Here is a 25668-nt window from a genome sequence, read left to right on the forward strand (position 1 = left end):
TGGGAAAGGGGAATCTAACCCGTACGAATAAAAAAACTACTAGTTGGAGCACAGAATAAGCACGTTTAAAGGAATACTTGTTCATTCAGTTTACATATGAAGTAGCCGGAAAATCGTAATTCCACGACTCGAAGTATAAACGCCAGGTGCATTCGTAAGTGGGTCGCTGATTTTGAGAGCGTGAGCAAAAACGAGAAAAAAGGAAACAGTCATCAAAATAAATCATCTTTTCCAATCGAGAATAAAACACTACACTTAGGGTGCACACAGTATATAGATACATTATTTCTTTGATGGTAAGAAATTTATGAAATGTGACCACTATAGATCAAAATAACGTTAGATTTTAACAAATATTTGCGTTCTTTGCAGTACTTAAGCGGGAAAATAGGTGAAAAAGCGAATTCAAACTGACAAAAATATGTGTTAGATAAAAATCGTCCAGAAGCTGCGCTCGAACCTGCGGTCTTATTTCCATTATCCTGGGGTGGCATTATGTATCTCGATTCGACTGAAATTTTATCGAATCGACCACGTTTCGTATTATGGTTCTCGATTCGAAGTCGATCATCGAGCTTCGTTCGACTTCACTCGAAGAAGTATTAGATTATCGAGAAGTTTTGGCATTATGAAACCAAAACAATCGAGCTCGTAAACGACTGAACTCGATAAGAAATGGTCGAAAGCCTTATTACTATCGACTATGAGTTTTCGAATACGTTTCTTTTTTATTTAGGTAGTTATCGATAACATCTTAGATTTTCGTAAACATATTAGTATTGATAATCTTCATTTTAATGCATTGTTTTGTATATCGTTATATATATATATATATATATATATATATATATATATATATATATATATATATATATATATATATATATATATATATATATATATATATATATATATATATATATATATATATATATATATATATATATATATATATATATATATATATATATATATTGTGTGTTTGGCATATTAAGTACAAGTCGAACTGTTTAGAAAGCATATTAATTGAAAGCTGCGTGGTGTTTACTTAAAATAATAAAAGTAAGTCGAAACTAACCTATGCCCAGTAACTGTAGTTTGTAATAAAATTTCGGAATCCTGTGGACAGAAAACGTCGCTCAAACGGATTGTAGGAAAAAGCTTATTCGCTCGATAACAATGAGCAAATAATGTTTTTACCCATATATCTAACTCTAGTAAATTGAAAAGTATTTAGAATATGCCAAAAGCATCACAATCTCGTGCTATTAGCGTGTATTTGACTTTTCAATAGTACCTAAATGGATTATGAAGACTATAAAGAATGGGTTGCTCCTGGTATATTAGCTAAAGCAATATCTCCTAATAAATATGATAAAATACTACAAAGAAAGCTGCAAAACCTGAAAGCCTTTGATTAAAACTACACATATGGATGACGTAAATTGTATTAGACTTGAAACAATACATGAAAAATACAGAATTTTTTTTATTATAATTTCAAAAGTTCATCGATAAATTGTGTACAAGAACACGCTTGAAAAAATTCTTTACGTTTTCAAATGGAGTGGAAACGAATCTGCTTCTTGATTTAAATTTCAGAAATGTGTTCATGTTAATTTCGTGCGGCAACTTTAAACCGCAGTATTACAAGCAGTTTGCTTCTTTTCAGTACTTGAACTGAATAAATGTAATCGAAAATACCCAAACAATAATTCAGTTTAATTTTTTTCATGATTGCCATGTATATTTGTTTACCTATGTATGTTATGACCAGAGATGCCAGATATTTTAATAGAAAATCTGTATTGATTCGTATAAAATATCTGTATTTATCTGTATTCGCTAATAAAATAAAATTTCTACAATACAATTATGTTTAAAGGTGTTATTCTAATAGATTATGGTTATAGAGTGGTAGATTAAATTTCATATCTTATATTATATTCATCGACGAAATTTTATAGTTTTTTCCTATCAACAAAAATTGTACAGGGTGATTTTTTAAGAGCTTGAGAACTTTTTTAAACAATAAAACGCATAAAATTTGCAAAATCTCATCGGTTCTTTATTTTAAACGTTAGATTGGTACATGACATTTACTTTTTGAAGATAATTTCATTTAAATGTTGACCGCGGCTGCGTCTTAGGTGGTCCATTCGGAAAGTCCGCATTTTTATCGACAAATTTTGTTCAGCGATGAGGCTCATTTCTGGTTGAATGGCTACGTAAATAAGCAAAATTGCCGCATTTGGAGTGAAGAGCAACCAGAAGCCGTTCAAGAACTGCCCATGCATCCCGAAAAATGCACTGTTTGGTGTGGTTTGTACGCTGGTGGAATCATTGGACCGTATTTTTTCAAAGATGCTGTTGGACGCAACGTTACAGTGAATGGCGATCGCTATCGTTCGATGCTAACAAACTTTTTGTTGCCAAAAATGGAAGAACTGAACTTGGTTGACATGTGGTTTCAACAAGATGGCGCTACATGCCACACAGCTCGCGATTCTATGGCCATTTTGAGGGAAAACTTCGGAGAACAATTCATCTCAAGAAATGGACCGGTAAGTTGGCCACCAAGATCATGCGATTTGACGCCTTTAGACTATTTTTTGTGGGGCTACGTCAAGTCTAAAGTCTACAGAAATAAGCCAGTAACTATTCCAGCTTTGGAAGACAACATTTCCGAAGAAATTCGGGCTATTCCGGCCGAAATGCTCGAAAAAGCTGCCCAAAATTGGACTTTCCGAATGGACCACCTAAGACGCAGCCGCGGTCAACATTTAAATGAAATTATCTTCAAAAAGTAAATGTCATGTACCAATCTAACGTTTAAAATAAAGAACCGATGAGATTTTGCAAATTTTATGCGTTTTATTGTTTAAAAAAGTTCTCAAGCTCTTAAAAAATCACCTGTTATTATGGTGCCATAAACTTGTCTAATTTGAAAATGTTCACTTCATAAGTTAAGATGGATTTCCAAAATCCAATATGCAACGTCGAGTCAGGTAATACAACTGTCAGTCTGGCAATAATGTTTCATGATGCCAAGACTTGTCTAACTTTTAAGTCCAATTTAGTTACAAATTTTAATATAAATGGATTTCAGTTTTCTTCATTAAATATCTGCACAAAAAATATATATTTTAAAAAGTGATTTGTACGTTGATTCCTAAACGTTTATCTCGTCATTGCAATCAAATACTAATAGATAGCTCAAATACTAATAGATAGTTTAATTTTTTCCTTAATACTTTTGGTGAAATCTGTATAAATCTGTATTAAATTTAAGCAATCTGTAATAAATCTGTACTCTGTGTTAAATCTGTATGCGCATGTAAAAATCTGTATAATACAGATAAATCTGAATAAATGGCATCTCTGATTATGACAGTTCGAGCAGCGTCAGTCGAAATCTAGTACCACATTGTTAGGATCTCGATCACGAGGTCGAAAGCGATACGTAATGCCTCAGTTCAGTCGAATCGACTTCAAAAATAATCGTTTCGAGCAACTCGATTCGAGATGCATAATGTCAGCCCTGGTCTGTAGTGGACACAGTTTTAGTTTCCAAATCTGTTTAATAATGTTTGATAATTGCGTCGCGTGAACTTTCAAGTGTAGATAATTACTTGAAAAAAGGACTGCTTAAGAGACTATTTATAAACTTGTAAATTACTTGAACCGAATCGTCACTTTTCATCCAAACTGTTGAATACTTGGACAAGCTCCAAAGTTGAGTGAGTTGATCAAATATGGATCATTGGAGAAGGCACCCATTCTAAGATTTGTGAGATGTATTGCAGTGAAAGGAGTGGCATTTCAAGTTTGAAAACGAAGAAGCGGTTAACTTGACTCTTTAAACTACCGCACATTTACTCAGTTTAATACCACCTTCAAGTCGTTTTCCGAATTAAGTTAATATCGTCTAGTTCCAAAACCTAACGAACTGGTAGGGCCGCATCAGACGCATCAGGTAAACATAGGTAATTATCACGATTTGTACTAGTCAATGGGTCCATTAACTTAGGGTAATAACAAAGATAAACTCAAGATGGAATACTCTATGATTTTTCATATACCATTCAAATAGGACCTCTCGATGAAATCGGTTCACCATCAGTTGCAGTACATTTCTTTTTCAAAACAAAACAACAAGCGTCGAATCGCTATATGCGTCGTAACTAAGATGTTTGTTTATGTAGAATTAATCTTAAATTGCAAATTGATAGAAATCGTGGTATTTTTCTACATATCGAGTGGATTTTGAAACAGGAAAACAAAAATCAATAAGAATTATTGCTAAGAATCTGTTCAATTTGCAATATTCTTATCTTACGAAGCATTAAAACGAATGAACTTTTTTGCGGCATCCCTTTGACTCAGTGAATCCTTGTTGTTGAAGGCACGAGAAAGTGAACGAAGTCCTTTTGCGTCCATAATTTTGGCTGGTCCGGGTCACTACCTTCCTTACGAGCAGTTGTTCGGCATTTTAGGATTTGTAAACTGTCGAAGCCGCAACATTTTTGCTTTTAAAATGTTGTACCGTATACTATTTGCCGAGATTTCTGTGCAGTTCGTAGAACTGTGCAATGCGCTCGTGAAATACTTCTTGTTTCGACGGCATTTTGAGCAAAACTGAGCAAGCATGAACAAAACAGAAAATACTAGCAGAAAGAGAAGAAAAAGAGCTAACACATACACACTCCTAGTTCACGATTACTGATCCGATATTTTTCGATGGATCGTAATAATAACAAAGATAAACTCAAGATGGAGTAGTCTGCGATTTCTTATGTATCATTAGAATAGGACCCCTCGATGAGCTCGGTTCACTGTCGATTACAGTCTTTTGAAGCAAAACAACAAGCGTATGATCGCTAGATGCGTCGTAACTATGACAATGATTGTTTATGTTTGAAAAAATATCAAGTTACGGTATGAACGATATCAAGCAATTTTGCATCATATCTTGTGATTCTTACAATAAGAGAGTAAAAATTACTTATAAACATTACCTAGACTTTATTTAGTTTGTTATTTCCTCATTTCATGAAGCATTAGAGCAAATTCAGCAGCTGCAAGATTCATATGGGTGGTCTATAATGTAAATGAAACTGAAACAAACGTATCCCCAGCAATCCGTTTTATGTCGTTTTCGTTTTTAAATTGCACTACACCGGTGTAGCGAAAGCTGCACCTAAACCGTTCGTTTTTACCAATTGCACTACACCAGTGCTACACTTTTTCTGCACCGATACCACTGGTGTAGCACTCATCAAAAGTTTGGTGTAGCTCTGTGCAATGGAATCGTTAATTGTAGTCAATGGTTACTGTTTATGTTTTCGTCATTTTTGTTCGTTTATTCATGCCTCAGTGTAGCACTGCACCGGTGTAGTGCAAATTAAAAACGAAAACGCCATTAGTTTTATTTATTCGACCAGTTCTACTGTCAAATTTAAAACTGGTATACATTGCCGTTCTATTTTTTCTATATTTGAAACACAGATAAAACGCTGCTGAGGCTGCCAGTTTATTTTGTTATAATTTTTAGATTTAAATTTTAAAACTGACATAAATTATGCATCTAGAACTACAACACTCCTGAATATGCCCTTAAAGTCAGTTGAGGCAGGAAATCATCATGTGCTGAATGTAAATATCTGTTTGATTCTTCCTTAACTTCTATGGCATTTTGTCGGAACTAGTCGGGGCTTATTAATGGAAGGTCAATAAAATTACATTATTACTGATTCATTTTTGATAATGAATCGTATTCATTTTTGATAATAATACGAAGCAAAACGCACTCTCTAAATGCCCACCAAATAAATAAATCCAAATTTCTATACTTCTTTGTTTTCACACGTAAATTTTTTGGATTAGATTCTACCAATGTATTGGCATGTTTGCTTCTCATGTACTTGTACATATGTGAACAAGGTCTAAAATAGACCACGTAATCTCAGATATCTGTACAATACTTTTACTCATTCATTTCTCTTGCAGTGACCTTCTCATTATCTGAAATATGGCAAAAAAGCCACTATAGTATCGTGCTGGAAGAAATAAACACAATCTCCAAAAACATGTTGAAAAATCATGTAGAAAACAGTTCATTGTGAAGATTGCGTTCGAAGCAGCAATAAACCAGGCCCAAGATCAAAGTCTCGATTAAGCAGACATTTACCTACCAAATCCAATATTTTCACACGGACAATTATATATAGATTTCTCGAGGGTTAAATCCTTTGCAAATGAGAAAATTGCTGTAGAAGAAACTTTCGAGCCTATGAATTCGTTGTTATGACGAATATTGTCTACAAATAGGTTCTGTGATACGGACAAAATACAGTTCAACGTAATTCTTTGTGTTTTTCTTATGTATATATAATATAAACACATCTCTTCAACCCCTCGGGGATGTTTTTCTGCGGCCCATCACATCAGTCAACCTTGCGTGGCCTGCCAAACCTCGGCAGAAAACGGGGAAACCATCAATCGAGGGCCATCCGCCGGCGGATTCACCGGGAATGTTTCCCGTAGTCCCGACTCATCCAAACCGAACGGCCAAAACGGGCCGACCGACCTAGGACAGGGTCGGGCACCAGCCATCGTTTCATCGATTCCGTCGGTTTCCCGGGGCCCAGTGAACACAGTTCAGCAGCATCCGATCCACTCATGCGGACCTCTCATCCCACCAAAAGTATCGTGCAATGATTCCCCGTTCCAATAAGAATTCAACCAGCAAAGCTCCAGAAAAAAAACTGTGAAATATGTTCGTTCTACCACATTCTTCCGTACTACCACAAACAAATACACAGACTAGACAGTAACAAAGTTTTTCTGGTGCACTTCACGGTCCTCCGTTAAATTGGGAACATTGATGTCAAACTTGCAGCCTTTCTGAGCTCCTACCACCATATTGGCAATAGAAATGTCAAAGTTGTCTCCTGTCTATTCGGTTGCTATAGAAAAGTAACGAATGTGTTTTTGTTTAGATAAAAAAAACCTCTTGAATGCAACTCCGCGTTTCCCTGCCAAATAATATTAATATTGAAGCCATAGCTGGATCAATCACATCTAGTACGCCGGCCAGTTGGGGAAATGGATTTACTAATCAGAATCCTCATTTCGTTTCTCGATGTCTACTCTTACGAAATGATACACCGGTACTCGATATTAATGTTTGAACGTTTTTAGATTCAAATTTATCAAATCGAAAACAAGTAATTACATTTGAATTCCCTTGTTTTATACACGGCTTATATCAAAAGCGAACGTACGATCTTTTCAAGTTGCATTTGAGAATTGCATATTTATACCATAAATCCATACCATTGCAGGTTTATACCATTAATCCAATATGATGAGGTCTTGATAATTTAGTTTCGATACGATTAGTACATGAACACATATAAGTTGTTGCGATAAAAATTAAGTCTTATGTTTTTTTGTGACGCAAAATTTAGCTTCAATTCGTTCGTCATTTCATTCGTTTTAGTTTCCTGGTAGAGTTCAGAAAAAGAAGAGAGAAATAAAATCGAATAAACAAGGTTGCCAAACACACATATGCAAAGGTAATTAAGGGAGTCACGTGATCGATTCTAAATTTATAATCGACCCACTGTCTTCAAGCCTTGAAGTTAGATATTTGGTCGCTCATGTGGCTCGTTTTTAAATCGAGAGCTATTAGCTTGAAGATCCGTAATAGGCAACATTCTCTTCTTCAGTCACGTTAAAAACATTGAAATCATCTCTATAATTAGGTTTTACACGAACATTACATAACCTCACCAAATTCACTGAAAGAATTCTAGTTGACAGCCGACGGTGGTTTGTTAAAAAAGAACAAAATAAACTAACTTTGACAACTATCAGTGGTTTATTTATGTGTTCATTCTATTTGAATACGTGTTAATAGATATGTAAACAAACCACTGATAGCAGTCAAAAGATGAACTTGATTCAATACAAGGACAGAGTGGATCTATGGAAAGTGACATCTCATCCTTGTTAGCAGAAACTCACTAAATTTCATCCGAAATTATGATAATTTATTATGCTTTATATTACATTTGACTGACACAGACAGAAAATCTTTGCTCCAAACTGACAGTAGTCATCTCATTCTCTACATCCACTCTTATCAATGGGGTCACATTTGGATGGTACATGTACAGTTCTACATCACTCTTTCTGTTCTATTTACCAATTGCAAACTCCGATGATCAATTAATTGTTACAAATTTGTGTGGTACATCTAATGTACATCCCGTTTCCCTTGAATCGGATCTGTGCAATTAGCTTCAACGTCATCTCGCATGCAAATTGACATCAACCGCGAATGATTCAATACAGAAATAAATGTTCCAAATGTGGTCTGCAAGTATGCACATTGCGCTTACATACCTGGCATACCAACCATAGGGTGGCTCAAAATCTTTTCCCGAATCTATTCTAGCCACCACATTAGACTGAGTATTTTACTTTTTAGACCACCTTAATGAACACTTATAACTTATGCTTCGGTGTAAATAAAGCATGCCGATGTGAATTGAAACTGGTGACGATAATGTCAATTTGATACCCTCTTATTTACCCCGTGTGTATGACTTTTAATTTACTCCAGCGTGTAGCACTTTGGTCTCATTTTACACGTGTTCCTTGTCATATTCTTCTGTGCGACGACTGACTTGATTGAAAGTATTTATTTGCACATCATTGCAACTATATGCCGTTCAACCGCGCCAGTACGTTTTAAATTACCTTACGAGAAAACAGAATGCCCCGGCTATGTACAATGTTTCCACCGAGGAGGGAAACCCGGATAAATGGACACCGGCCGGACCGGGTTTGCACTGGTGACATCAATGTAACTTGACAGACCAAATGGGGTATTGAAATTGTGAGGCGGTAGTTTTTTTTAGCATTATTTCATATTACTTCTACTAATTTATTATTATAATATTGTTGATTTCCCTCCGGTTTTGACCTAATTGTGGTCGTTCCCAGCGGACAGTCTAATTAGATTTTAACTGTGAATTTCTGGGGACAACTCACTGCAATGACTCAATTACAAAGTTTTGCAGAAATTTCTTATTAAAACTACTTCTGTTACAATGCACGATTATGATGAACAGAGTAGGCCTGCTCTCAGTCCTTAGTGGTTTTCTCCCGAAATCAACATGTGCATAATTGGGCGTCTATAGAAACTGATAATCGTTGCCATAGTTTTTAATATGTAAACGAACAACATTTTTGCATCTAACCTAAACTTAATAGTAGTTTTCAAAAAGAAAAATGAAACTTCCCCTAATTAAGGGAACTATCATTTTTCTTTTCTAAAACGGTTTAGTTTCTTTTCACCAACCGCTTTCTTTAAATTTGTTTTTTTTTTCAGCATTATTACTCGAATCAGAATGATTGTGCCTAAAAGTAATGTTTGGAAATCAAATCACACAGTTCCATGTATGTACTCCAAAGCTGCACGACTGTTAAATAGTGATAAATAACAGCTTTCAGTTTACCTTCCAAAGAATCCAAACTGCTCGATCTGCCAAACCAGAACCATTTCAAAGCACCCTAATTTCTTGGTAACCTGGGTTCCAGTTAATCTGTCTAAGAAATGGCAGAACTAGAAGAGAAGTTGTAGCTTAACCTAATCCCATGTTGAACAAGACAGGTAAATGAGCCCAACGGAAGAATGTGCACAGAAGCTTGTACATCGACTTTAAATGCACCAGAATTGCACAAGACTAAACGTAGACTTTCACTGCAACCACAGAAATTACCGTGTTCGAGTGCTTACAAAAAAAGCGCCCAGTCTAATACATCTCATGCCAAGGATTAACCAAACGATAGCACTGTAAGGTTGTAATGTTTAACGATGCCGCCTATAAAATCCAAGAAAATACATTTGTATAAATATGATACCATCAAAAATATCACTTATCGGCTTATGCTGTGCTACGTTCACTAATGACCTGAAAACTATCGGAACGCAAAGAAAGCGGATCTCGCGCTCAGTACCACCCTCGCGTACGGTAGACTGGCACTGCGGGCAAAGGAAAATCCGGAAGATATGTCCCGCGCGCGCGACATGAAAACCGACGCGTATTCCTGCAATAACCGTGACGGTGACAAAGACGTCAATAAGACTCGCCTCCGTCAGGTTTTGTGTGCATAGGACTTTGAAGTGCCCGGTAATCCGATCCTTCATTATCGGTGTGTCCGGCCTCTTCTCCGGCTCCGCGGGATCATTATACTCCAGAACTCCGGTGTTCCTTGCACACATACACAACGCACAACCTAACAGGCCGCGGGTTGCAACCAATGTCGTAACAGTTCCGCTTGCGCGGGTGGCACTGATTCGAAACGGATGGAATTAGTTTCACTGGAATTGGTCGATTTTGAAAACTCATTTATTGAAACTGAGAAGTCCTACATTTGCAGCGTCATCGCTGGTAGGTCAGTACTTCGAAGCACACATTTTCCATGATAAGCGGAAGAAAAACGATTCGATGAGGCCATTCAATCCAGAAGCATAATTACATATCAGCTATAATGTCAGTCTGATAAGAATGCATGCTTCTTTCAATTCTCATTCACATTCACTTCACTCATATGTAACTTCACTTTTTTTTTCATAAAATATATTTATTAAGGCACAATGCGTTAGCTCTATGATGCCAAAGGCATTTTGTAATAATAAGGATTATGTAGGTGCTGGCCTCTCATGTTTTACTGGTGACGTTGCTACTCAATGGTAGTGGCCGTATGCTTGTCCGTATGGGTGCACGGAAGACACCTCCGAATCAAAGACCCGGCCGGTGGCCCGCGTGCTAGTTATCGACAGGAGTGGTCCTCCGTTCTTGGAATCAGCCAGGTGACGTGAAAATGTATCAAAAATTGCTGCATCTTTCAGTGGGTCCGCGGTTGTAACTTCACTTGATTTTACCTATTACCAGTATCACGCCTAGTGAAATGATCACTGTAGTCATTTTTTCAACAAAATGTTTATGGCGTGATGTTCATAATGGCATCAAGTTCATCCAAGTAATTACTTTTGCCTCTGAAGCGACTTCCTTAGTAAGGACCTAAATTCACTTCACTCGATTTTCACCATGAAGTGATATCGGTAATAAGAGCCATTAGGTTGTGTAGTTGCGTTCAGAAATGCGCAAAAATATGTGTTTTAAGCACCAAGTTCCGTTTATTTATCCAAATGGCTATCAAGTTTCGGGCACCGTTTTATTTTTCCCATCCTAATTGGGTAACATTGGGGTGTGTATCTTGTTGCATTATTGCTCCTGTTATTTATTCACATTCGTTGAAACGGCACTGTCGAAAAACAACTCAGCAACCTGTTTGTGGAACACTTTTCGAGGCTAAATTGAAAAAAAAAAACTATTTAAAGTCGTATCGTGAGTGGATAAGCCCATGATGAAAACATAAACAGTAACCATTGACTACAATAAACGATGTCGTAGGACGGAGCTACACTGAACTTTCGATGAGTGCAAATAAGTGTAGCACTAGTGTAGCGCAATTGGCAAAACCGAACGGTTTCAAGACAACCAAAAATTCGTTCCTGAATACGGCTTCTTTCCTATTTTTATAAAACTGAAACGTTGAGTGATCTTCCTTCAATGTGGTATAATTTTTATACACCAAAACCTCCAATAGTTCGTAAAAAAAGTTTACGTTATTTGGAATTTGGTTCGTAAAAAGTGTTTACGTTATTTGCAAAAAAATGTTTTTTTTACAATGAATGTGGAAACCCCCAATCATATAGCCATTTTCGGAAAGGATTTGATAAGTAGATGTCGGCAGAACTAAAAAAAAGTCATTTTCATTGGCTCAAAATATACGAAAATTACGAAAAATAAATGTCACTCTCAGCTACCCTTGCAAATTATGAGAACGAGATCCATGTCTAGTCAACGACATAAGCGGAACTGTAGTTCTTTCTTTCATTTGCCCTTTCAGTCATTTTCGGTTTTAAATGAAAATCTCATAGTTTGTAGTGTCGATGTTCAACCGAAGCTTTGAGAATCGATAATGACAGAAAACGATTCATAATGGCCTTTATTACCGTTCACACTTCCACTTTCACATTCACCTTACTTACATGTCACTTCACTTGGTTTTCCTTATTACCAGTATCACGCACAGTGAAGTAATCATTGTAGTGAAAAAAAACATTATTCCAACAAAATTTTGGTTATGTGATGTTCGTAATAACCACAAACTCATCTAAGTAATTACTTTTTCTTCTCAATCGACTTTCGTGATAATGACTTCCATTCACTTTACTTAATTTTCACCGTGTAGTGACACCGGTAATAAGGGCCTGGTAATAGGTAAAATCAAGTGGAGTGACATGTAAGTGAAGTGAAAGTAGAAGTGGAAGTGAGAACGGTAATAAGGACCAATATATCGATGAAAGAATGAGAATTGAAATTAATTGATTCTTCCTGCAGCCGTTAGTTTGGTTTCGTCTTGTTATAGAGGAATGAGTGATTGAATAGTGATACTCTCTTTTTTCGCAATGAGAGATGAAAATGCTTCGTCTCTCTTCGTTTGTTTTGGATGCGGTCATTTACGAATGAGACAGCAAAAAACGAATGCGATGTTGTTGGATTGGACCGACGACACGACCTGCCACTCGTCTATTAAAACTGTATCGCAAATCTGACTACCCCTCAGTAACTCGAAATGTCAAAACAAAATACCTTGAAAATTTGTTAAAACTGGCAACTCGATTTGATAAATTATTGATTTCGAATAACAGAAACCTTGGATACTGTTGTTCAAAGGTATGTTTGTGTAGATAAACAAAAACTAACTCCGAGTCGATATACCAGTCGCGCATTTTACCACTGTACCTAAGAACAAGAATCGGCCCTTAAAAGTTAATTGAAGCGCTATGTTTTTGCGATACCGATAAGTTATATCATTTTATTTGCACCACCAGTAATTGTATTCACCGAAAATTTGATAGCATAGCAGTTACCAATCAACTACATCAGCATCTCACACCATCTCTATTAGAAAAATTCAATAATGAATTGAAACTATTGCATAGTTTTCATAAAATATTCGAATTATGCGACTAAGAATTTCTTCTAAGTAGATCGTATCATCAGCATTACTATTTTTTAACGCCATTGAGACTGACATTTGACATGACTTTTGCCAACCATAGAATAGTTTTAGTATGACATCTGGATAATTCTTGGAAAATTCTCTTGAGAAGACTTCAAACGCATCTCCAATAATGATCCTCATTCAATCAAGCTTTTTAGCATGATTTAGCAGAGAAATAACATAAATAAATGCATTTTTTTGTTACTGATTCAATGTATAAAGGATCTTTGAAAATAGCTTAAATTTAATAATGGTGTTTCAAATCGACATCACAGAACGCAGCAATTTCATTATCGTTCTTTTCCCATTGATTTAAACTTCTGTGAGGGTTCTTATAGTGTTACGAAATAATGTTTTTGGTCTTAATTGAATACACAATAGACAAAATTAACATCCTGCTCCACGTTTTTTCGAGTTCTAGAGACAGTAATTTTACTTGATTATTAGCAAATACACATGATTGTAAATTCAGTTTCCTCTTGTGTTGCAACCGATTTTGAAATACATGACTGCACACAAGAGAATATATCGCTTTATTTCGAATTTGATCCTTTTTCGCTTGCATTTTCGTGGCTACTGACAATGGATCGGGATACTTTTCCTATTTGTTTGTTTATTTCTACAATTGCGGTTCCTTGACAAATAACGCATAGCAACGAGAACAGTGTTGCCTAAAAAGATTAATTTTATCATTATCAAGGGGTCGTTAAATTTGTGGTAACTGACGGAAAATCACTCACAGACACTTTCTACTCCGATTTTTCTTCGGAGTGTCTGGTCGTGTCGTCGATTGGACTCTTTCATCGAGAATGCGTGACAATTTTAAGCTCTGGATGTCCGGAATGTGGTGATGGTGGTGATGAATTCTACGATGGCGACTTCCGGATTATTGATATTGCTTAAACACCAATACAATTTGGGTATTTTCAGAACGAATTTGATGAATAGATGCTGAAAATCTGGAAGCGATAACAGATATGACGTGATGAGAGTAACAATACTTTTTTTTGGATTTTATCACGTACGCTAAAAAAATGTGATTTGTGTAACACTCAAAATAAAAATATTTTAAGAAAATTTGACACACATTGACTTGAAGCAAAAGATTTATGTTTGTGGTCGCTTTTGAATATTACATTATGACTTTCAGTTGTTCAATGAAATATTGAAATCATACAACATGACTATAACAATATAAAATTGTAATTCAAGGCACTCGAATAAGCTTTTCCGACGTCTACTTGTTATGGTTATTTCGAAATTATTCAACAATATCGACCAGTGGTCGCCACCTAGAGTAAAAAAAAAACGATTGCAAGAATCGTTTCCTGAAATACATCTATTTTTCAAAAGGCATATAAAGACTGTCCCAGAAAGTATGGACGCACTTTGATTTCGCTGTAAATAATTCACAAGTGTTAGATATTCAAATTTTATTCGATATACTGGCCCTTATTACCGTTCTCACATCCACTTTCACATTCACTTCAGTTACATGTCACTTCACTTGATTTTACCTATTACCAGTATCACGCATAGTGAAGTGATCGCTGTGGTGGAAAAAACTAATTTTTTCAAGAAAAATTTGGTAGCGTGATGTTCATAATGACATCAAGTTCATCCAAGTAATTACTTTTGTCTGTGAAGCGACTTCCGTAATAAGGACCTAAATTCACTTCTTTTGATTTCCACCGTGAAGTGATACCCGTAATAAGGGTCACAGTCACTTCACTTGGCTTTCACCGTGTAGTGACACCGGTAATAAGGGCCACTGATAATATTAGACTACAACAACAGAATATTATTCTCAACATTTGCTACTTAGCCATTGTAGACTAGCTGGCGCAAGGCAAGAAGGTCTTGCGAACGTTCCTCATTAAATTCCGTACAGACTTCTTGGAGACAAATTTTGACACTTTTTTCCAATCTTTTTCGAACTGTTGAATGGTTTCGGCTGCCGAGACATGTTTCCTAAGATGTGCCTTCGTTAATGCCCAAAATTCCTCAATTGGTCGAAGTTGTGGGCAATTTGGTGGATTCATGTCTTTTGGGCACGAAAGTGACATTTTTGGTAGTATACCATTCTACCGTTGATTTGGAGTAGTGGCGAGAAGCAAGATCTTGCCAGAAGACAACAGGATCCTTGTGGCTTCGAATCATGGGTAGAAGTCGTTTTTGTAAAAATTCCTTGATGTATATTTCGCTGTTCATTGAAGCAGTGGTGATGAAGGGTTTCGAAATCTTACCGCAGCTACAAATTGCTTGCCAGGCCATAGCTTTCTCACCAAATTTTTCGACTTCAATCGATGTCTCGGACTGGTTTAACACTTGCCTTTCTCGCACTGTATAATATTGTGCTCCCGGCAAGGATTTGTAATCGAGTTTCACGTAGGTTTCGTCGTCCATGGTTATGCAGTTCAAATTTCCAGCAAGAATCGTATTGTACAGCTTTCGAACCCTCGGCCTGATCGATGCTTCTTGTTTCGGACTACGTTTTGGTTGTTTCTGTTGCTTATAGGTTCGAAGATTCAAACGTTCTTTAGCACGAAGAACATTTGACTTTGAAGTGCCCACTTTTTCTCGAACGCCTTCAGTATACGTTTATCCAACTGAGGGTTAGCAGGACCTTTTATTCGACCCGTTTTCGGTTTATCCTCAAAGGTGTGATCCTCACCGAACTTCCTGATTGCATTTCGCACGGCTTTTTCACTTACTCCTTCGATTTTTGCTATCTTTCTCAGTCCGCGTTCTGTGCACCATTTGTACACAATTTTCCGACGTTGTTCTGCTGAAAGTCCACGCATTTCGAAACAAATTAATGAAAACGAATAAACAACTGCACAAGTGGTTAGAGAAGAGTGTAAACAACAGGACGCAGCCATAAAAATTGACAGATTCTGAACCATTGCGAAATGGTAGCGGTTTTTGGTTGCGTCCATACTTTCTGGAACAGTCTTTAATCATATCGTAATGGTACATCGAGGAACCTAAACTTATAATATTGATTTTTGAAACTTGCCTAAACATGACTTCTCGGTATCTAGTTATCAAATATAGTCCGAAAATACCCATATTATAATAGCATTCCAGGATAATAAATAAACCGAAGGTCGCCATCTTGGATTTTAGAACCACCTCAAACATCGTTTCCCGACATCCACTCATCAAACCCGTTCCAAAAATCCATATTATTAAGGTTCTCAAAAAATATCAATAAACAGGAATCGCCATCTTGGATTTACAAAATACCTCAAACATCATTTTCCGGCATGCACTCTTTAAACCCGTTTCAAAAATACTCATATTATAGTAGTTTCCAAGGAATGTAAATGAGCTGGAAATCTGTTTTCATTGTATTATCTGTTACGAAGTATGTTCGTAAAAATAGTTTACGTTATTTGGAACTTACCCGGTTACCAATAAGCACATACTGATGCCGCATTATGACAGCAAATAATCTCTAAATGGCATTTCAATTGCACTTGAAACTGAATTTAGGCCGACTTTGGCAAAATATACGGCTATTCATAGATAATGCTTATTTATGGCTGGTGTGCATTTTGAAAGCTGAATTCTGATTGATTTACAACAGATGAGCTTTCAGATTGCAGATATAGAGCTATAAGCATTTTTGGTGCTCATAAAAGGCCATACTAATGCCATTATTAGTGCTTACTGGTTACCTGGGTAGTTCGTAAGAAGAATTAGGTCTTGGGATTTGGTTCGTAAAAAGAGTGCCACATTACAAAGTTGACAATTTTTCTTAGAAAAAAAACAACAGAATTGCGAGAGCAAATATATTCTAATGGTAACAACCAAATAATGCAAAGAATACAGCTAAAATTAATTAATTAGCATTTGTGAATAAATACCAAAATTTAATCTTAAGAGTACCAATCTTACCAGCCGCTACCTAATTTTGGGTCAAAACCTACACCCAAAATCAACTAAAGTGTATCTCCCCAATTTTAGGTAACGTGTTATAACCTCAATATTTAGGTAAATGTAAGTTTACCAAAAGTGTTATGCCATGGCAAAGCACGCATTTTCTTACGATCTAGTCAAAGTTTGAATATATGACGACCTAATTTTGAGTAGCTTATAGAAGAGCTCGACAATGAGTGATTTCTCCTCAAAAAATAGGTAATCTTGATTTCCAGTTTATATTCCAATGAACAGTTGTGAAACAGCATCTACCATGATATGAAAAAGTGTAATAGATTCAATTGAACAAAGTTAACAGTTCAATATAAAGGGTGATTTTTTAAGAGCTTGAGAACTTTTTTAAACAATAAAACGCATAAAATTTGCAAAATCTCATCGGTTCTTTATTTTAAACGTTAGATTGGTACATGACATTTACTTTTTGAAGATAATTTCATTTAAATGTTGACAGCGGCTGCGTCTTAGGTGGTCCATTCGGAAAATCCGCTTTTTTATCGACAAATTTTGTTCAGCGATGAGGCTCATTTCTGGTTGAATGGCTACGTAAATAAGCAAAATTGCCGCATTTGGAGTGAAGAGCAACCAGAAGCCGTTCAAGAACTGCCCATGCATCCCGAAAAATGCACTGTTTGGTGTGGTTTGTACGCTGGTGGAATCATTGGACCGTATTTTTTCAAAGATGCTGTTGGACGCAACGTTACAGTGAATGGCGATCGCTATCGTTCGATGCTAACAAACTTTTTGTTGCCAAAAATGGAAGAACTGAACTTGGTTGACATGTGGTTTCAACAAGATGGCGCTACATGCCACACAGCTCGCGATTCTATGGCCATTTTGAGGGAAAACTTCGGAGAACAATTCATCTCAAGAAATGGACCGGTAAGTTGGCCACCAAGATCATGCGATTTGACGCCTTTAGACTATTTTTTGTGGGGCTACGTCAAGTCTAAAGTCTACAGAAATAAGCCAGTAACTATTCCAGCTTTGGAAGACAACATTTCCGAAGAAATTCGGGCTATTCCGGCCGAAATGCTCGAAAAAGTTGCCCAAAATTGGACTTTCCGAATGGACCACCTAAGACGCAGCCGCGGTCAACATTTAAATGAAATTATCTTCAAAAAGTAAATGTCATGTACCAATCTAACGTTTAAAATAAAGAACCGATGAGATTTTGCAAATTTTATGCGTTTTATTGTTTAAAAAAGTTCTCAAGCTCTTAAAAAATCACCCTTTACATACAGTTTCTTGCTCATCGCATACACATTAGGAAAATTGTAAATTTACGCCTTCTTAGTCGGAAAAAATGTGCATAAAAAATTGAGTATTTTTACGTTAAGTTCAACGCATGACTTCGATAGTTCTAAATACTGAACAATATAATTTTACATGTTATTCACATGTAAAATTAATTTTTTGTTGTTGTATCGGCTTCTAGATTTGCTGCAGAAAATAATAATGTCTGTAGTGTCGAACTCGTAAACATTATATATGAAAATCTAGGTATTCGTCGAGCATTTTGTATCCTATTGATTCCATCAATTCAGCAACTCACTATAAATGGTCTGATTGGTTCAAATGGATTAAAAAATTCAGAGACCCAGATTTAAACAAAAGTTTTACGTTAATTGATATACCTACCCTTGTCGTGTTGTAATTTTTGTTGTCACCATCAGCATACTGGTCGTCTGTGTTGATTGTCATGATGTTCCAGTAGTGCTCTCAGTTTTCCTATTTGCGAAGCCCAAGTCTGTAAATAGAGATGCGTAATTTATCAAAATTTAAGTATTGTATTTGAGTAAAACAATTATTTTTTTCTTGAATGCGTTTTACACGTGTGAAAAGTTTTTGACCGCGAATATCACAATCAGAATTTCTCATCAGAGAAAAACACGTTCGAATTACCAGTGATACCTATTTTCAGTCGCAGAAGCTTCGAATTTGAAGAAAAATAACTCGAACTTGTTTAACAATGTACGGACTCAATTCTCCCGATACATTCAACCGATCATCTCCAAACTATCAAGAAATCAAATAAAAAATATTCTTAAACGTTTCCCATGCTTGTTTTATTCAATTTTAATACCCTATCCAAATACACGAACCTTCCTCTTTACACTGCTCATAAGGTGTGTGAACCAACCTTTTTTGCAAGGAAATACATTTTTTCCTCCTTCCTTCAGTACTTTTAAATTGGCCGCAGTTCCAGGGTACTGAAGTCTTTCAGCGCTAATTTGACCTCATTCTACCACTTCAGAACATGTTTCGAGTAATGACACGAGACTAAATCCGGCCAGCAAAGCGTAGGACCATTGTGTGACCTTAGATGTGGGAGTAGACGCCTTTGGAGGCATTCCTTTATCGTAAAAAAAATTATGATATTTGATGTCATTCTGTGCAGCTCTATACCCAGGTAATTTTTTGCTCTCGGCATCCCCGACTGTTAACGTGCACAGACACAGTATTTAAACATAGCCCTTTCCAACCGGAGTTCAATTTTTCACGTTCAAAATTGAATCGTTCTCATTGTTCGCAAAGTACAGCTTGAATGAAAAGTCCTACGGTCTATGAGATTGTTGTTGCATTCCTTCCGGATCTGATTACCGAAATTATAGGGTGAAAAGTGTTTGAATTCTCATATCATCATTTGAACTACTGAATGCAAAAGTCGGATAAATGTTTTTGAATTTGTCGGATAAGTGTTTTTGAATGCGAAAACCAGATGAAAACAATAAGAGCAAAACTGGGACACAGATTTTGCAATGGAAGAATAGCTTAGAAACATCTTTTTAGCAAGAGCCGGACAAGAAAAAAATTTGACCTATGCATTTTTTTTGGCAGAATAAAAACATTTGTTTCGGAAGAACCGATTAGGTTTGTGTTCAATTTTGATGTGGAACACATCTTTATTTTCTATATAGGAGTGCAAATCAGAAACTCAAGGAAAAATACACGTAGAAATGTGATCAGGTTTTAAACACTTACAGCTCAGTATATTTTGTATCAATTATTAATATTATTTTGTTATTTGATTGGAAATATTTAGATACGATTTGAATGTATCAAGCCACGTATTTTCAATTATAAATGATTGAAATTTTGATTAGTAGCGAGCAGTGTCCTATTTTGTCTGCTAAAAATCTCTGGCATATCGGATTTCCCTGACATAAAAGACGGTTTTGAAGGAGTAAGCGATTTATCAAAGGGAAAGCATCGGTCTGATTGGTAAATCGATGCGAAGGCGAAGCTGTTGGAAGCACGCGGATCTATAAATAGAAGTGAAATTATAGCTAAGGTTTTAGTCCTACAAGTAGCATGCTGGAGGTAGGTTTTTGTTAGACAGCAAGACAAAGAGTGCCATAAAACGATTTGAGGGTTTAATTGGTATGCTCTGTTCTTGTGTAATGCAAGCTCGGATGAAATTCCATGTTATGTCGTTTCGCCTGAGAAATTGACAACTACCCAGGGTAAATTTTGAGTGCTTAGGATTAATTTCTAATTTATATAAGTTGAACTCGATTGATAATGAGAATAAGTTTATCGCTTCAACCGAAATCGCAGAATGGTAGAGAAACTCAACGCTATAAAAATAACTGCTTGCATACAAAACTTGAACAAGCTTGGCGAAGAGAAGCTTAAATATTAAAATCGTATCGCAAGTATGTACTGCATACATTTGGGATATTGGTGTGTTTTCGTCGGCTATAAAACAAACAATGTTCGGTGTTGGTTCCTAATCAAGATCAATCTAAGGCTGTGAACCATTTCGTGGTTAATTTTAACTTTTGGTTGAAATCTGACACTCGAGTGGTTATTTTGATGTTGTCAAAAATAACCCTGCTCGAAAGCATGTTTATTTTTGACAGATCGATGGTTATTTTCCGACACTGAAAAAAATCTTGTAAAGAAAATTCTAATATTAATTCTTTAGTCGAAATTATTTCCAGTGCAAAATAAACCCAAATAACTTTCCATCCGTCAAACTTTGAACTGGGCCGCAGTTTTAGCGGAACTCGATGGAACTTTTGTTTTTAGGCCTTTTCAAAGTTAGTGTTAGTTATTGAATTATGACAACCTCCTTAAAACTAGTTTTCTAATCATAACTTGTTTCAAGTTTTTTTTAATTCTTACTTTGTTTGGAATAGTTGTAGAAAATATAAAACCCCATAATTTTGTAGAAGGTAATGCCTAGGTTTATTCTTTTCTGGAAAAGTTAAACATCATTTTACCTATTTTTACCTAGGAAGCCTTGTACTGAAGCGAAATATGCAACTTAATGCAGCAAACTTTTACAATACTTATAGGAAAATATATTCCTAATCTAATTTATTTTCCAATGAGAATATTCTGAGTACTATTGATTCATTTTCACTATGGCCATGCTGAAATCATGAATGGTTAAGAAGTGTAGGGCGTCACGCGTCTGCTATTTCTGTAACTCACTTTTGCAGTGAGCGTAGAGATGGCAATTGGATCCTGAGCTATTCCAGTGAATCGAATCTTTAAAGTGAGCTGATAGCTCACAGCTCTTTTTAAAAGAACCGCAGCTCACCAGTTCACCGCACTGGTAAACAGGGATACCAGGTTCAGTGATAAATCTGTGTATCGCAGATTTTCAACCTTTTGCACAGATTTAAAAAATGGGACAGATTTTCACAGATTTCTGAAAATGGTCACAGATTTACACAAATTCTGAAATCGATCACAGATTTTTAAAATTGATCACAGTTTAGCATCAAAAATTACAGAGCGGTAGAAAATAGTGAGACCTTTTTTTTTTTGGTTACCAAAATTATTCCGATCAACTATTATGAAAATGGGGAAACGTGCACAGATTTTTCACAGACAAGTTTTTGGCTTGATCACAGATTTTTGAAAAAATGACCTGGCATCCCTGCTGGTAAGGTGGAAACAAGCTACGAGCTGAACGGATATTCGGCTCTTGAAGAGAGAGTTATTAGGTTTTTTATCGTGACGACACAAATGAACAAGTATTCATCCTTGACAGTTCAGTGGTACTGTTTACAAACAAGCTTAAACAAAAATCGAAGAGCACATCTAAAACAATCATCTTTACACTTTGCAACTAGTCTTTTTTATTTAATAAATATCAAAAACGAAACGTATTCAATCGTGAACAAATGTTTTAAAACTTTATTTAGGTGATACGGACCGTAAATGGTCTGATCCAATTTGTCAATAAACAAACAAAAGAAATTTCAACAGTACTGCTGGACTGTCAAAAAGTGTTCATCCGATTGAGGTTAGCAGTGACGGTAAAAAACCTAATAAATGAGAAGAAATGTGTGCATGAGCTCGCGTCAGTTCTTCAAAATGTGCATCTATCTTTCTTTAACAGATTGAATAAGCCATTGTAAATAAGAAATCTTACTTCTCACTCAGTAGGCTAAGGTACATTCAGGGATGCCACTTTTGCAGATATTCTCAAATGTGACATAATAATAATTCGCAGACCAGTTAGTTCGCAAAGCATTGTTCTTTGTGTATAAATGATTTCGATCATGCGTATGAAAGAAAAACGGAGTAAGAAAAACGGCGCTCAAAACAAACCTTCAGTTCAATCTAAATGAGTTGATGAGCTGATACATTGAATCGATTCCCTTTAGTGAGCTGATCGGTTCGGAGCTGCTCACCGGTATGAGCTGTTTCGCACATCTCTAAGTGAGCGTTGCACGATCAACATATCGTCTTAAAAAACGTGTTGCTTTGCAATAACTCAATTTAAAGGTTTGTTTGGAAAACATTTTTCCATTTTTTTAATGTGTTGAACTTTTGATAATATTTCGGATTTTCAATACAGGGTCCGGCACTCGAAGTGTAACCAATTAAAAAGGCCATAAATTCAGTTTGGAAAATTACTTTTACTTAATTCAAAGTACAAAATGTGTAAAAATAATACAAAATTCTGAATCAATTCACTTTTGCTCGATATGACCACCTTTTGCCTTGACTTGATGACTTGAGAGAGCGAAGCAGTTGCTTCGTTTAGCCGAAAGCGGTCAATTTCCGAACATTGTATTTTCTGACGAAAAAATTTTTCCAATTGAGCAATTCGTAAACTCTCAAAACGATAGGGTTTACTTGACTGACCGTTCATACGAGAATTTGAGTCATCGATTGGCCACCAGGAGGCAGCACCCGCAATAGATAATGGTTTGGGCCGCTGTAACCGCAGATGGGCGCTCTCCAATCGTTTTCATCGAGCCTGGCGTCAAGGTAAATGCGACATATTATCGGGAAAGTATTCTGGAGGTTGCTTTGAAGCCGTGGGCAGACAAACATTTCGGTGGCAGACCATGGACGTTTCAGCAGGACTCGGCACCGTCTCACAAAGCTCGAGTGAACCAAGAATGGCTGAAAAACAACGTTCCGAACTTCATCACGTCCACACAATGGCTCTCGAATTCACCAGATGCGAATCCAATGAATTATTCTCTTTGGGCCATTTTGGAGAGCAAAGTCCGAACTGAAAGATACACCAGTCTCGAGGCGCTGAAAAAAGTTATTGTCCGCGAGTGGGCCAAAATACCTGCAAGTCACATTCGGCCAAACGAAGCAACTCCTTCGCTCTCTCAAGTCATCAAGTCAAGGCAAAAGGTGGTCATATCGAGCAAAAGTGAATTGATTCTAAATTTTGTATTATTTTTACACATTTTGTACTTTGAATTAAGTAAAAGTAATTTTCCAAACTGAATTTATGGCCTTTTTAATTGGTTACACTTCGAGTGCCGGACCCTGTATTTAAAACTAATTTTGAAAAAGCCTAAAAATTTGCATCGAGTTCCACTTAGATTTTTTCTAATATTGTTAATTGTCAAAAAGTAAACAAAACAAAAATTACAACAATTTGCTTAAGTTGCGCGTGCAAGCATGAGCTTAGGTAATAGAGGTAGATTCTAAGTAGATAAATTTAAAAAACTGTTTTTACAATAAAACGAATATATCTCAAAAAATAAATTTTTTACATTATTTATATCTTTAGCAAAAATACTTCAAATGTTTTTTTCTACAAAATGAGATAGAAAACAAAAACTTTTATGTGAAAAAAAAATTATTGTTATTCGAAATTGGTACTACTTCCTTAACAAAAATTAAGGTGCCACTTTCAAAAGAAGCGTAATATAATCTTGTAAAACTTCTTCAAAGACACGTTAGGTCTTAAAAATCAGAGAAAGTCAGTACAGACTTTTGACCGTCTTTTTCCAGTTTTGGGCCACTGTGAGTGGGTACGAACTAGAGATGGTCGGGTATAGAAATTCTTATACCCGAACCCGACCCGTACCCGAGTGATCAGCAAAAAATTTACCCGTACCCGATCAAAAATTTAAAAAATTACCCGTACCCGATCCGTACCCGATCAATAATTTAAAAAAATTACCCGTACCCGACCCGTACCCGAAAAAAAATAAAAAATTTTACCCGTACCCGATTAAAAATTACCTGTACCCGTACCCGACCCGAATGAGTAGTAAAAATTTTACCAATATTCAGTATGGAAAAATAAAAGTGTTTTAGATATCGAGCCGTATCAGGCTCTAGTTGGTAAGTAAAATACATTAAAATGCTTGTTTACATTTAAAAATATAAATACACTGTGAAGCATGAAGACAGGGTCCGCCATGTAACTTTTTTTTAAACATGCAATAAATCACAAACGGTTCATTCGATTTCAAAATTTATTTTTTTCATATTAAAGTACAATCCTTCCGGTTAATTGTGGAATATAATTTCATTCAAATGGCTGCCTCGGCTGGCCGTCACTCTCTGAGGATGCATGAAAATGCGCCTCATCCGAGAAGATGATTTTTTTTGCACACATTCCGCAACATTACCATGATTTTGAAAGTAAAACTGCACTATTTTCACGCGGTCCTCAAGCGTATACACAACCACTTTCGTTCAGCGGAAGGATACAACTAAGTTTCTGTCAAATCAGAAGTGACATTTAGGTTACCAATGTCGAAATAACCGCTAGTTCAACAATAAATGTTAGATGGCGGAACCTGTAGATTTCCAATGTCTTTGGTACTTTATACTCATTTACAAATGTCAACAAAAGGGAGTAATATCTACTCAAATTTTTCGTAATACCCGTTGTATTCAATTTTGGGTAGGTATGGTTTTTACGAAACAGTGTGATTTTTGATTCGATTCTTTAGAGCCACAAGTAAGCGTGCTCATTATCTTGACACACAAATAAAAATTCACATTCAAATCACTTGAAAAATCACGTAAAATCGTTCCAAATGTCTAATTGAATATTATATCAAAGACAAATAATAAAGACATGTTTGTGCTTACAAATAATAAAAAAAATCTGGTCAGTTCCCGGTACCTTCTGAAATGACCGCACTCACCGCTTGGTGGAGCGCGAGATTAATTGCATTGTTATCATTTCGACCAAAGTGTGCCATGAAATCTCAATATATACAAATGAGCTAACGTATCGAAAGGGTTCTCACGGTTTGACATTTGCATTATGAATGCGATGATGGGAACTCAGCAGTGCAACCAATTTATCACCATTGGTGCCAGTTTCACGGAGGACCGTAG

General features: G+C 36.1%; 1 protein-coding gene across 4 annotated transcripts in view; it reads right to left on the reverse strand.

Annotated features, from left to right (window-relative positions):
• LOC131425699 (protein white) overlaps positions 1–25668 on the reverse strand; it is a 53950-nt gene that overhangs the window by 7394 nt on the left and 20888 nt on the right. For 2 of the 4 annotated variants that reach the window (XM_058587775.1, XM_058587773.1), the window contains exons 2-3: positions 18736–18844; positions 95–166 (exon numbers count right to left, since the gene is read on the reverse strand). In XM_058587775.1, coding sequence (XP_058443758.1) covers positions 95–166; positions 18736–18798 — 135 coding nt within the window. In that variant the 5' untranslated portion in view covers positions 18799–18844. The remainder of the gene's footprint in view (positions 1–94; positions 167–18735; positions 18845–25668) is intronic. The other 2 variants (XM_058587777.1, XM_058587776.1) reach the window with 1 other exon arrangement.

Source organism: Malaya genurostris, chromosome 1 (assembly GCF_030247185.1).
Source record: "Malaya genurostris strain Urasoe2022 chromosome 1, Malgen_1.1, whole genome shotgun sequence".
In the NCBI taxonomy this organism is placed as follows: Eukaryota; Metazoa; Arthropoda; class Insecta; order Diptera; family Culicidae; genus Malaya; species Malaya genurostris.